The 14,215-nt window shown below is 36.5% G+C and overlaps 1 protein-coding gene across 2 annotated transcripts in view; it reads right to left on the bottom strand.

Annotated features, from left to right (window-relative positions):
* Positions 1-14,215, bottom strand: part of ADK (adenosine kinase) — a 290,419-nt gene that overhangs the window by 145,673 nt on the left and 130,531 nt on the right. For both annotated transcript variants that reach the window (XM_086466581.1, XM_086466580.1), the window contains exons 5-6: positions 8,256-8,428; positions 2,526-2,634 (exon numbers count right to left, since the gene is read on the bottom strand). In XM_086466581.1, the coding sequence (XP_086322707.1) occupies positions 2,526-2,634; positions 8,256-8,428 (282 nt within the window). The remainder of the gene's footprint in view (positions 1-2,525; positions 2,635-8,255; positions 8,429-14,215) is intronic.

The following is a 14,215-nucleotide window of genomic DNA, read 5'->3' as shown; positions in this document are numbered from 1 at the left end:
CTGTGATTTACAGGGTCCTGTTCCTTGCTAGTCTTTCTCCAATTTGTCTGCCAGATCTGATTATCAGATGGCTAAAATAAATGTATTGTGTTCGTTCATGGTAACAGAACTTGTCTTTACAGGTTCTGTCATGGCTTCACTATCTTTTCCTTTGTACCCACTCCTCCGTCTGCAAATTGATTAGATTTCAGATCTAAGTTTCATCTGAGGGCCATTCTGCTGAATGCTGCATTGAAAAGCATATTATCTATTCTAGCAAGCACATACAGATGACCACAGGATATCACAGAACTGTCCTAAAGCAACAACTGCCCTTCTCTGCCAAGAAAATAGATTGTTTGATAATCTCAGGACACGTATTTCCAGAATAAGTATCTGTCACTAACATACATTCTAATGCAACCAAAGAAATAGGTGACAGTTGGATAGAAAGAAGGAAATTAAAAGGAACATATGCACAGTGCAAAGCCCAGGAAGGTAACAGGACTAAAGTGAAGAGAGACAGCAGCAGACAAATTAATGACTCAGAGAGCTACCCTATATCTCAGGAATGGTAATTGTTCACTACATGGTTTTGTTTAATCTGGTAAACCACTACAATCCTGCAAGTAAAGAAGCTAAATGAAAGAAAAGCGCATGAATGCACTGAAGCATAAGGGAACATGTATGGCTCTACACATTGTCTCCTTTACTTAAGTAAAGTTACACATGCAATCTGTAATCTGAAGTGATAACGCTGTCCTAGAAATCTCTTAGATGAATGCATCCTTGAGTGCTTTTGCTACAGGTGTGAACCATCTTCTTTGCCCAATAGATCTCCTCCTGCAATCAGATGTTTCCCCAATTTGAATTAAATTTTCCAAATATCCAATACAATTTATTAGCACTTCAGTGTTATTTATTTATCCATTAACATAAGCGCATCTTAGGTTTTGGTTTCAGTTTAGCAATTCTCTGTCTCAGTCAAAGCTTGGATGTCGTAGAACTGGCATCTGAAGAAGAGCTTTTAATATATATGAAAATCAGTGTAGTGATTCACCTAGTCAAAATTTAAGGGATCAAACTGACTGAACACAGAAGATTGTCTTCAGAACTAAAATAAAATGAAGGCTATATCTTAAAAAACACAAACCTGTTTTTCACCTCATGCAGCATTTCTCACTTTTCCTGAAGCATCTCCACTAAGTTTAATTTTTCTAAATTGTATATTGGAAGCTTCATTGGTAATTATATGTAAGCATGGTAAAATTAAAAAAAAACCTTAGTGCAGTATAGCTTTTGGTAACATTTGTCATTCTTCTTTATTTAAACTATACTCAGCCTTTCATTATTTTTTTAGCCAATAGTATTAATTCCTAAGCATGGCAATTGGAACACACTGAGGTATAATTATTGAGAAATAAATAAAAAAAAAAAATCAAAACACTTGAAAAACAGAAATTAAAAAGTGAAAGACAATACACCTACATATTTTTTTAACCACAGCACAAACATATGGTCATAGCAGCAGGATGCATTTTCTTTGTATACTGAGAAGGTTCTAAGTATTTTATGACAGTTATAAAGGGTCAGTCTTGGCCATACACAAGAATCAACAACCACCATGTAAAGCTTACAGCACTGCGCACTAACAGGCTGTAGGAGGCATTAGCACTAGCTAAAAGAAATAACTGTATTTTCAATGAACTTGTTCCTCCTGGATAATCAACTTTTTACACTTCTTACCAGCTGTTCCCACGTAGCTCAGGTATTGGAATGGAAGCAGCTGTCATACAGAATCCATATATTACATGCATGTTATGAGGTTTTAATCTGTCATAGATGTTTTATGTTTGCTAATTTTGATCAGTCATATCAACTTGAGAGCAAGATGAAAACAAATTCACCACTTCTACTTAAGCAAGATGTAATCTACACAAAAACACTAATCTGGCTTGATTCGTTCTGGATGGTAAAAAAAGAATACTAATTGCGAATCTACTAATGCCCCATCCTCAAAACTCCTTTATTCCAGAAGTAAGATTTCATCATTAAAATCAGTTTGCCCCACCGCCCACATTCAAGAGATTTGTCACAATCATTGTTTCTGAAATATTGAGTTATAAGGTGCCGTAGTAATTACTACGGAATAAATAGCAATTAAGATTGTTCACACAAACAAGCTCAAACTGTTTGCAGTGACTAATTATGCTAATAGTGGTTTTCTACATAATTTGTGCATCCTTCATAACAATTTACTAGAAAATGTGAAATGTAAATTTGATGCACTACTACAAAAGCTCTGAAAATATGTTTAGTTCTTATGATTTTTCCCACTAATTCAAGAAAGCACACAACTAAAACATACTTCTACATTTGCACATTTAAATTCAAAGAAATCAAACTATGCTGAAATCGAAACAGTCACTTTCTTTCTTTGTATTCTTAGAAAATCTTCCTAAACCATATGCAACAGACATGCTCATTGCTTAAACCTCACAATGTGGCAACAGAAATTTTAGTGATTTGAAAGAAGCTGAACTTACTGCTATATAATAAACTTTGGCCTTTTCCACCAACTTCCAGTTCTTCTCCAAATCAAGATGCTTTTCCTTCTTATAGCAATTAGCAGCAGCAAGGTTAGCTACAAGAGACCTGCAAGTGATTAAAAACCAGGCATTAGATCCTCTTTTAACTAACACTACCGTAAATTTCTCACAAAGAACAAAATTTCTCAAAGATAATCAAAGATCCTAAGGAACATAAAAACAATTAAGAAAGAGCACCGTAAAACATACACTTTATTTGACCTTTCCATAATATTTAAATAATATATTTTAAATCATACCGTAAATAACAATTTACATTTAAATCATATATTAAATAATATATTTTAAATCCAGCTTATGTAACCTATAACTATTATACTGTTCGCATGCCTTCATTTGTTTATAATAAAACTTCATTGCATTTTCTGTTCAACTCCCTCTGTATGGCATAGCATGTGCAGATTTTCATTAAAACTCTTCTAGTACCTAACACCTAAAGGAAAGTAGCTACTCCAGTTCATCTTCTGACAACTATTTCTGCTCACCAGAACCAAAATGTTGATGTGTACGTACATCTTTCTTGACTTTATCATCTTCCAATGAATAGTTATATTATTTTAAAAGCAGTTCGTTTGTTTGTGTCCCATGTCCCGTCCCATCCGTCCGTTCCCCCCCCCCCTCCCCACCCCGTTAGGTTCATATTTTCCTTTAGCAAACAAAAAAGGGTTATATTGCTGCTTTTAGAAGGTGAACTATTAAAAAAACCCCAAACCTTTGGCTTAGCTGTGTATTACTGGAAAACTACCAAAACCTCATATGTACTTCATTCTTTCCTAACAAGTTATAACACACGCCATGGGACACAATTTCCATTAGCAAGAACAAAAATACCTGCATCATATTTATTTTGTTACATGTAAGATACATTCTATTTTAAATCCTTCTCTTCAGCCATTCAATTCAGCCTTATGAAAGACACAAAACTTACAGATGTACTCCTAAAAACAGGTCATAAAAATACGGTTATGCACTAGCTCTCCTCTGTCTACCATGACCAAATCCTTCTGTGCAATTTTATTATGAGAATGTTTAATAATATCCAATAATTAAAGAAGGGGAGTTGGGGGAAACAGACATTTCCATGCTGGCAGAGTCTTAAATTTAACTTTCAAGATTTAATAGTCTTAGGCTGCACCTTTAACATTAACACATCACTGTTTTGTGAGATTTAAGTACATTAACCAGATAAATAATGTGTAATTACACATACAACATATGGCTATTGAAAACTTTTGCCTTATCCAACAAACAACAATTGATGTTGTATGTATCATCCTTTTCCATATAAACGCTACTACAACCTAGAGACAATGGGTCTGAGTGAATTGCTAATCTCCTTCTACTGAATTACACTTCTGTCTCCAGACTGAGTACCATGTACAGGTGTTAGGACCTAAGTAAACTAGGAATTATTGCAAATGTATTCCACCTCAAAACAGCATCTTTCCACTATCACCATTTCTCTTTGTCCTATTCAATTAAAAAAAAAAAAGAAACCAAACAAAAGCCCAAAAGAATCTCTTATGAAGACAGAACCAAGCCTCTCTGTAAACTTCCTGAAGCACTCATCACTGACAATCCCTGTAAGTTTAACAGATCAAGTATATAAAAATGAAACCAAAAAGTTTACTTTTTGTAAACTAGCTTTTTCTGAATATAACAAAATACATAGCACAGTTCTGTGTCATTTCATCCCAGGAAAATTCTTGGGGCTTATCTCTTTAATTCTAAAGCTTAAAGGCTGTGAGAACTCAAGTGGACTTGGAAAATTAAAAAAAAAAAAAAACCAAAACAAAAAAACCCAAAAAAACCCAAATAGACCAAGCCTCTGTAGCAGTACAAGTAACAGGGCAAGAAGTTTCATTCTTGATGAATATCGTCATTTCAATGACTGGAGAACCAAGTCATTGAATCCAAGAAAGACATGTGCGTAACTGTGGTAATTTTCTGTAAACCAAATTAAAAAAGCTAATTAAATATTTCAGTTTTGGCAAACTCTAGATATCCATGAAGGATCTAGCTGGAAAAATCTTGTCCATGTATGCTGCTAAGTGAAAATCAATTATGTTCCAGAAAACAAAGCAAAGACTCCCTGTATGTTTCCTTTCACTCACCACATGCCCCTGAAACTGTAAACCTAGCTCTCTGTGGCTACATCCAACTGTAGAGACGCACTGCACATGATGCATAATAAACGACTGTTACACTGAAGACAAAGCACCAAGCTTTTCTAAATTAAAACTGTAAGTCTAACAGCACTAAGTTCAACATGTGGAACACAGAGAAGGTAGATGTTTTGTCAATGAAATACAGTAATTGGAGACAGCCAGAGCGGTTCAAATCAAACAGCTTAATGGTGATTCTGTGCATGCAGGTATTTCTGAGCAGAATGAACAAATCAAAGTCACAGATTATGAGTGTAGGTACTACTTTAGAGCTTAATCATGTGTTAGGATTTTCTTGAAAAGCTCCAAGAGAACAAAGCATAATAGTATTGCTAAGCTAGAGAATTCAGAGTGGTAATAAAGAATTAGCTCAGAACCTTTTCCTGAAAAAATCTAGACAGACTCAGCAGAAACAAGAAACATTCACATCAGGGCATCTGGAACACAAATATACACGGCCACCTACTGGGAAAACCAGGAGTGCTATTACCCAGCTCCTCCAAAACAGACAGCTGTTTTGGACAAAAAAGAAAGAAAGCTGAATTACCTGAAGAAGGTAAAAAGTTAGCACGTACATCATTTGGGACAAGAGATTAATCAAAAAATAGTTATCAACTGGGGCCAGGTTGGAGTGATCCTTACAAATATAGAAAATGCTGAAAACCAAGAAACAATCACAGAGTAATTAAAGATTGAGAATAAACTTGCTCTCACTAGAAGATGGGGGGTTGCACAATAAAGCCTTTAGCAGCAACCATTGGCCATTATTTTCTGTCTCCCCAGGAGGGAAATAAGTCTCTTGTGCTCCACGCACACTCTCAAGCATGCTCTAAAACAGCACTTGAGATGAAGCCACAGTCTCTAGTATTTGAGCGAACATTTGATATTAAGAGAGAAAAGTGTTTCATGTTAGCAAACCAAAAATACTGCTTAGTAAGTTAAAGAAGTACTTGCAGATATTTTTATGAATAAATTTACCTAAACTTTTAAATTCCATTGAGATGCACAGCAAAAAATGCACACATTTTTCCTGAATTCATGATGTATGTCTATTGACAGTCTTGACTTCAGTTTCCCATCATGTCATCTAGGAAATGGTGATTGCTACAGGATGTGTACACAGACATTATGTGACTGAAGAGAGAGAGAATCAGAGCAGAAACATCTTTATTGCTTGTCTTCTCTTCGGAAAAACTGAATATGGATCCTGGAGATGAAGCGGGAAGTCTGTAGACATAATTAATGTCAAAAATCCAGATGAAGATGAATGAACTTCCTTCCTTCACTGAGTATGTACATGCATTCCTGAGAGTAAGATATTACGTATGACATTAAATTGGGAGGGACAGGTTGATAAGCTGGAGGACAGGGCTGTCTGTTATGCAGAAGATCTTCAACAGCCTGGAGAATTGGGCTGGCAGAAAACTTGAAGGCAAATGCAAAGTCATGCAACTAGGATGGAATAACTCCTATGCAACAATATAGGCTGAATGTTGACAGGATACAACACAGCTTTGCAGAAAAGTATCTGGAGGTGTTGGTGGACCAGGCTTGGAACATGAGTCAGCAGTGCACTCGCACAGAGAAGGTTAATCATGTTCCAGTCTATATGAACAAGCATGCAGCCAGCAGGACAAAGGAAGTCATACATTCAGAAGAGAGGAAAACCTCTGTTCTGGTCTCCAGACCTCACCTGGAATTCTGTGTCCAGCTTTGAGCTTTCCATTACAAGGAAGACACTGACATAATGCAGTGAGCCCAGTGCTGGGCCACCAAGATTATTAGGGGTCTGGAACACCTAGCAAATGAAGAAAGGCTTCGCTGAGCCTTAAGAAGAGGTACCTAAGGGAGGACCTTCCTGCTGTCTTCAAACATCTAATGAAAGTTTACAGAGAAGATGGAGCCAGACTATTCTTGGACACAAGAAGGCACAGACACAAACTGGAAGAAGGAAAATTCCAACTGGGTATTACCAAAAGAATTTCTCCTATTAAGAGTGGTCAGACACTGGAACAGGTTACCCAGAGAGGTTGTGCAACCTCCATCCTTGCAGATATTCAAAACCCAGATAGTCATGGCCCTGAAAAACCTGATCTAACTTTGAAGTTCACCCTGCTTTCTTCTGCAGGGGTTTGGACCAAATGTCCACTAACTAAAACTGTTCTAGGGCTCTATATGTTATATGGAAAATTCTCCCTCCTCTGACTCTCAGTTCAGTTCACGTTGATGCCTATTGCCTTTCTAATTCTACCCAAAACACTGACCAACTTCTCAGGAAGCCTGGTGTGGATATTAATTATGGGACTGCTATCTTACCTGAATAAATTCTGATACTGCTTTGAAAGGGAAAGAGCAGTTCCTGAGGATGAATGGCACTGAAAGCCACGGAGGAGAAGTGAAAAGGATAATGACAGACACTTTGCTCTTATTCAGTGCCCAAAAGAAAATATTCTTCAGGGTAATTGATATGATTTTAATTATTGTTTCAACATCTAGTATCAGAAAATTTAGGTATTAGCAGAAATCAGGGAGGGTTGGTGTGTACTGGCAACATCTCAATATTAAAGCAGCCCTGACTGGCTGGTTTTGAAACCTTTAAAAAAAATCGTCAGGAGGTAATCAGCAGAGCAGTAGTACATAAGGTCAAGTGTTGCGGGTGGAGGGAGAAAGAAGAAAACAAACGATCATGCTCAAGATAAATGCCTATTGTCTTCATTATCTCTTTCTGAAATTCTTGGGTTTATTAATTTTATTACAACACCCAAAATAAATTACAATAAATGGGTTCTTATTTATGGAATGCTCTAAAACCATACAAAATACCACAAAGACCATTGTTCATAGTCTACAAATATAAGAAAGGTTGAATAGAGTTCTGGAGAAGTGATTTTTTTCACATAGCAAATACCATCTAAAAAAAACCTAGCAAATGAAAACATGAAAGACAAAATTCAGAAGAAATTGTTAAAATGTAGACATACAGAATTACAGTTATTAGACTGACTTCTCAACAACTGCAACAGCAAAAAAATCCCCAAACTTTTTTCTTCCACTTGTATAAAATCAAATTAACCCTTTCAATAAGGCTATATGCTGACACCTATCCTCTTTAAACACATTATTACCTGAAGTATATTCTTCATTTGCCAATCAAGTAAGTGCATTACATGCCAATTTGCGTTCACATAGGCTGCATAAACATACTTGTTAACCAGCTTTTTTCTCCCACACATTTTCTCTCTCCAGAGCAACTGGAAGCAATAAAGTTCAGAAATAAGTAGTAAATTATTATTTCACACATTTCTGCCATACTACAACTACTGTTCTCTAAAAGTGCACTAATATTGCCCAGCCCCAAACTCAGCCAGGCAGTCCAATCCTGTATTGTCTCAAACCAGTGCTAATACTACCATTTTTCAAGGCCAAATATTCCAAACAAATTAGGTTCCACACACTATGCCAATTGCATTTATATCTTCAGAAAACATCAAAGGCCCCTGACCTGTTATCACTAGTGATGCAGGCAGCACAGGTTCCTGTTGGTTCTTCACTCTGCTCATAGTAATGGGCATCCACATGAGCTTCCTCAGCCTTCTTCTTTAAGATCTCTCCAAATTTATCTTTGCCAATGCACCCAAAGAAAGTTGCAGCTTTATAAGGGCTCTGAATCATCCACTGCAGATTGACATAAAAAAACACAACCAACCAACAAAAAAAAAAAAAAAAACCAAAAAAAAACCAAACACAAAGTTAGCATGCCTGGTACATTATTTTTTTGCCATTTTTTTCTCTCTACTTGCCATAGTTAATTCTGTGCCTACAGAGCACTGTGACATACAGAACAGTCCTATGCCTGAAGTACAAAACATCTGGTACATCAAGGGAGGGAAGGTCAACAAAGAATGAAAGATTTACCCTTTATGATTCCACTGTATGTTTAATACCTAATGTAAAACTTAAATACACATAGTTCACTATTAAATAAAGTAGATTAGTATGTTTCTACAAGGTATTTCAAAAGAAGGAAATCACTCAAAGGAGATGTCCCTACACTTACATTTAATTAAGCAACATATGGTATCTTTAAAGAAAATTTGTAGACAAGACAAAATAAACAAAAAAAACCCCAAAACAAACCCACAAAAACCAGAGAGATAGCATATAAGGAAAACAATACATTTGAGAAACCTAAGAAAAAAGATTTTGCAACGTTCACAATATATATAAACACTAAGTGGTACTGAAAATAATCACTTGTGTCTGCCATTTAATTATATGTAAAATAGGAAATGCTCCCCATGTACACTGTCAAACTACACATGAAAATATCTATCTCCACCTTTATTAAGAGCAGTTCTGTTACTTGAATTGTAAACAAATAGCATAGCTGCAGAGTGCTGCTAAGGTGTCAGGTTATTTCATAAAGCTCCTCTTTTATTAATACAAAATATGTATCATTCAACTGTAAATGCATGTCCATTTTGTACTAAGTTAAAAAAATAGCATTTAGCAGCAATGTAAAATTAAGAGTGAACTAAAAAAATAAATGTGAAGAAACAATCATAGGCCCTACTCTGCTGGTGGTGAGTCAACCAACTGAAGTCATTATAATTCACTCTAATTACAGTCAGAAAGCTTATCCACTCAATCTATAGTATGAATTAAAGGCTACATCAATTTACTGCTATACTAAAAGCCTACTTATAATTGTTTCCTAATCAAGATTTAAATAAACGATAATGTCTCCATTACAAAGCAGCATTAGTGGTAGCTGTGGGTTGTAGAAAGGTCAAGTAACTGAGTTGCAAATACATGCTTAGTCACATCTTCATTACTTCCAGCTCCAGAGGAGAGATTTAAAAAAAAAAAAAAAAAAAAAAAAAGAAATCTTTAGTCATGTAAAAGTCTTCATTAATAAGGCAAAAGTGGGCAACAGTTGCAAGGCCTCTTTCCTGCAGCAACTTAATACATAAAAAGTTTAAGGACAAAAAAAAGATTGTGTTGTCAGATCGTGGAAGCATTCAATCTCTCATTCATGAAATGCATATGCTCTGCTAATCTATTCCATATCACTCTAATATAAATTAAGAAAACTCCTAACAAGAGAATTATCTTCGATATCATTGTATTTTACATACATAATACACATTTGCACAGTGTTCACTTAGGATGTCCTAGGAACCATAATCTTTTATATTTGAAAACATGATTAAGTGGAACAGATTATTTAACAAGACTAAAGATGGTGTGACCTACCATCAGCAAATATGGAACCAATTTCCACATGGATAAGTACCTGAAGCCTTGTGTTGCATGCTCAAAAGCATACCTTACTCTCACAAATAACAAGAAGTAATAGAGATCACTATGAACAGCATTTATCAAAGCATCAAATCCCAACAATTCTTAAAAAACCGTAAGATTTCAAACTGCGTGTTAGGCTTACAACATTTTATCAAATGACATAACTTTTCCTTCCTTTATATATAAAGTCTGACGAAATTTGGAACAGTAGTAAGTAATATTTCACATATATCTCTGAAAAAACAATTTCTGTTCAAGTATCACTGTTTTGGCTATCAGCAGCAGCTGTTTGAATTCAGATGTGACATATGCCATAACTGTCGTAATCCTTACTTTAAATGTAAGGAAAGTTATTCTTGAGAATCAGAAGTCATAACCTAGGATTTCTTGAGAAGAATCTCTGTATATTGCACACACCACTTCTTCCATAAGCAGTGGTTCTGCTCATAGTCACGATTATTTGAAACACAGGTATTACATGGTCAGGGAATATTTCCACTATATAGATAGTCTTTTCATTTGAATACCTGAGCTAAGTTAAGCAACACTGAGGAAGACAGAAAAGTAGCTCAGCAGTGTTTCTGGAAAGATCCTCTCATCACCGATTTCCAGTTACAAATCCTTCCAGCTTCTCAGAATTATCTCCACATATTCCCACAATAATGGCGGTAAGGTGTTGATAGTTACAGAACTCCTCCAAACGGTTCCTCCTTTTCTCACCTAAAAGGCTACATACTAGTGTCCTGGTTTGGGCTCGGATAGTCGATTTTCTTCCTATAGCTGGTACAGTGCTGTGTTTTGGATTTAGCGTGAGAACAATGTCAATAACACACTGATGTTTCAGTTGTTGCTAAGCAGTGCTTATCCTAAATCAAGGACTTTTCAGTTTCCCATGCTCTTACAGCCAGCAGGTGCACAAGAAGCTGGGAGGGAGCATGGCCAGGACAGCTGACCTGAACTAGCCAGAGGGATATTCCATACCACAGAACGTCATGCTCAGTATCAACCAGGGGGGTTGGCTGGCAGGGGCTGATCACTGCTTGGGCATGGGTCAGCAGGTGGTGAGCACTTGCATTGTGCATTACTTGTCTTCCTTGGGTTTTATTTCTCTCTCTCTCTGTTATAGTCCTTTTGTTATACTAATATTCCTTTTCATTATGGTTATTATTAATATAATATTTATTTTAGTCATTAATCTGTTCTTATCTCAATCCACAAGTTTTACTTTTTTTTTTTCCCCGATTCTCCTCCCCATCCCACTGGGGAGAAGTAAGCGAGTGGCTGTGTGGTGCTTAGTTGCCAGCTGGGGTTAAACCATGATAATAAGTAAAGTCAAAAACCAGACATCACATTGCAAACTTGATGAAACTGAACTACAGAAATATCTCTGTGGTATACCACTGAAGTTGTACCTACTGGAATGAGTCACAGCAGGCATTCTTTGCATACATGTGAAAACAAAAGAGACAAAATGACATCTTCAAGGTAGACTCTAAAGTACTTTTTTAAAAAAATTGACCCTGTATTGGAGTTTAATTTTGAATAACTTCATATGGAAAAAACAGGATTCTATGGGCTACTTCATGCACTATTGTTATTAGCAACATTTTGTCTAAAACACTCTAAATGGGAACAGGGGCTCAGTCATCACAAGACATCTATCACCATGAAACAGTCATGCAGCATTATATCCAATATCAAATGAAAGCCTATAACAAACTGCACATATTGATGCCAGGTATATGGTTATATAAACTGCAAATTCATTTTATAGATTTATGAGGAATACAAGATTTAATTGAATGAAAAAGACTCTAGACGGAAATGGAAAATGACCCAGCTCAGCAGGCACTAGCATAATGAGTTAATTATCTAGGGTTTGGCTTGGCAGTGAGGCAGCTATTAACTAACTATATTGACAGTCTGGTCAGGAGAGGTTGGCAGCTGGCCACACCATGAATCCTTACCATCACCCAAGGGAATCTGAGGCTGTTAATGGCCCAAAGATAAAAGTGTCAAAAGTAGGAACTTATAATGAAGGAACAAGACAGCCTCAGGAATGGGATACCACAAAGGAAACTCAAAATCTAGGGTGGTTTATGAAATCTGTGTTTCTCCATCCTAAAGTTTTCTTCTGTCAACGCAGCTTGGACATCAGGTACACACAAGGACAGGCCTTGACCTTTTCAGGTAGGATAACCATCCATGACAGAGGAAGAAGCACAGGAAACAAAACTCTTTTCAGATGTTCTCCAGACTGCATTTTCCTTACATTTTTGTTGTGTGCACCCTGGTAAACTAAAAGCAAATATTAACCTTTTTAAAAAAAATTATTTCTTGCCTTTAGCATAACTATCTTAAAATTAGGCTGATTTAAAAGTAAGCATCATCTAATATCAGATCATACTATCCCTACAGGCACATTATTCCTTATGATCAAATACTGATGCCAACACTTCTGAAAGAGGCTAGCACCCTGGCCGCTCAAGGATACACTAGAGAGTGACAGAACGCTTTTCTGCCTATTTTCATGAGGCTAACTTGGACTCACAGTAGTAGAAGTATCCAAGTTTTTTTCATGATTAGAGTTAACAGGGTGAACTCTTTGGCATGATTTAGCTATCAGAGAAGTGTAAGAACCTTTGGGTTCCAGGGAGTGGGTGACAATTGTATCATCTTTTCTTGCAAGATGTTGAGATGCCAAGAAAACTTAGTAACCAGAAAAACTTCTGAACACTTAACTGTGACTTTGCAAGACTGCTTGGAGTTAACTGTGTCCCATGCTTTCATATCCTCAGACTCAAAAGATGCGGTACACCTATCTCCCACTTTTGTCTGATTAAGAAATGGCTTTGGAAACAACCTTTCCTCTGAGTTACAGAAGCACTTCTAGAAGCACTTCTTCCAGCACTAGAAGGGACTTGACTTTGATATGCTACTTCATGGAGTCTTTTGGGAATGATATTCAAGATGAGATGACAGAGTTACCTGAATGGTCCTTTGCACCCAAAAATTTAAAAAATGTCTCTTCATACTATGTGAAAGAAAATCAGTGATCTTAATGAATTAAAGAAAGAAATGGAGAGGACTGAGTTCTTTGATTTGTATTTCCCAAGCTTAGCCTATTTAGCTTGAGAATGCCATGCTCGTGTCACAGAGGCAGAGTCCATTATCCCATATCACAACACTTGATCTGCATTCAAAGCTTTTTTTTGCTGTTCCTTCAAAGTTCACTGTAGAGGAGGACCTTTACTTTAAAGGCAAAAAGCAGCAAAACTAAATAGGTCATCTAATTTACCTCACTAACTCCAGTTGCAAAGATACTTTGCCTGCAAAAGGAGAGTTTGCTGCTGGGTCTCAGCACACAACCACCTGAGACTTAAAAAGAAACATCATACTGATGAAGCTTAAGACAGCTTTATAGCCTCTGACTAAAACAAGATCCTTCAGGAATTATTTTACTCCAACTCTACGTTTTGCTGTGAGTACCAGTATCAACTGGACAACATCAATAATCAGAACAAGGAGGCTGATGAAGACACTATCAGTTCCACATTGTTCTCCATCTGAACTTCTTAGCTCCTGAATTCTTTTTTAAAGCTGCAGCCTGTAGTGCATTTCCACATCTGTCAGTTGTCTTAGTAAACTAACAATGCCAAAGCATATGAGGCTTTGCTTAGATTGAAATATCTTCTGCATATGGGAGTTTTCAGCTGTAGACTTAATACTAAATGCCTAGGAACTGACAAACACAACAGGAAGCGTTATGCCCCTTCACGGTGAAGGATCTTCAAAACTCATTAACACCGAATACAGACATCTGAAGTGCATCTGAAGTGCGTTATTTGAAGCTGGACTCTTCTCTGCACGATCTGTCAAATCTGATCTTATTTTAAATTGCAGCTCACAGAGGAGAGGACTCCAAAGACCTAAAATTAGCTAAGACTTAACATGCTTGCTAAAATCTAAACTAAACAGTGTTAGCAACTACTCATGAAGCATTCTTTTTAGTAAATCAGAACAAATATGGCTTCTTTTTATACAGCACTATTTGGAGTACCTCTTACTTTTATATTTTGAGTTTTAGAATGTGTCCATACACTTTTCAGAAGGTTTCACCAGTCTGTTGTACTCCTAGGACATGCCCCAACACCAATT

This window comes from Leptosomus discolor, chromosome 6, assembly GCF_034619465.1.
Source record: "Leptosomus discolor isolate bLepDis1 chromosome 6, bLepDis1.hap2, whole genome shotgun sequence".
Classification (NCBI taxonomy): Eukaryota; Metazoa; Chordata; class Aves; order Leptosomiformes; family Leptosomidae; genus Leptosomus; species Leptosomus discolor.
This window is presented reverse-complemented; position numbering and strand designations above follow the sequence as displayed.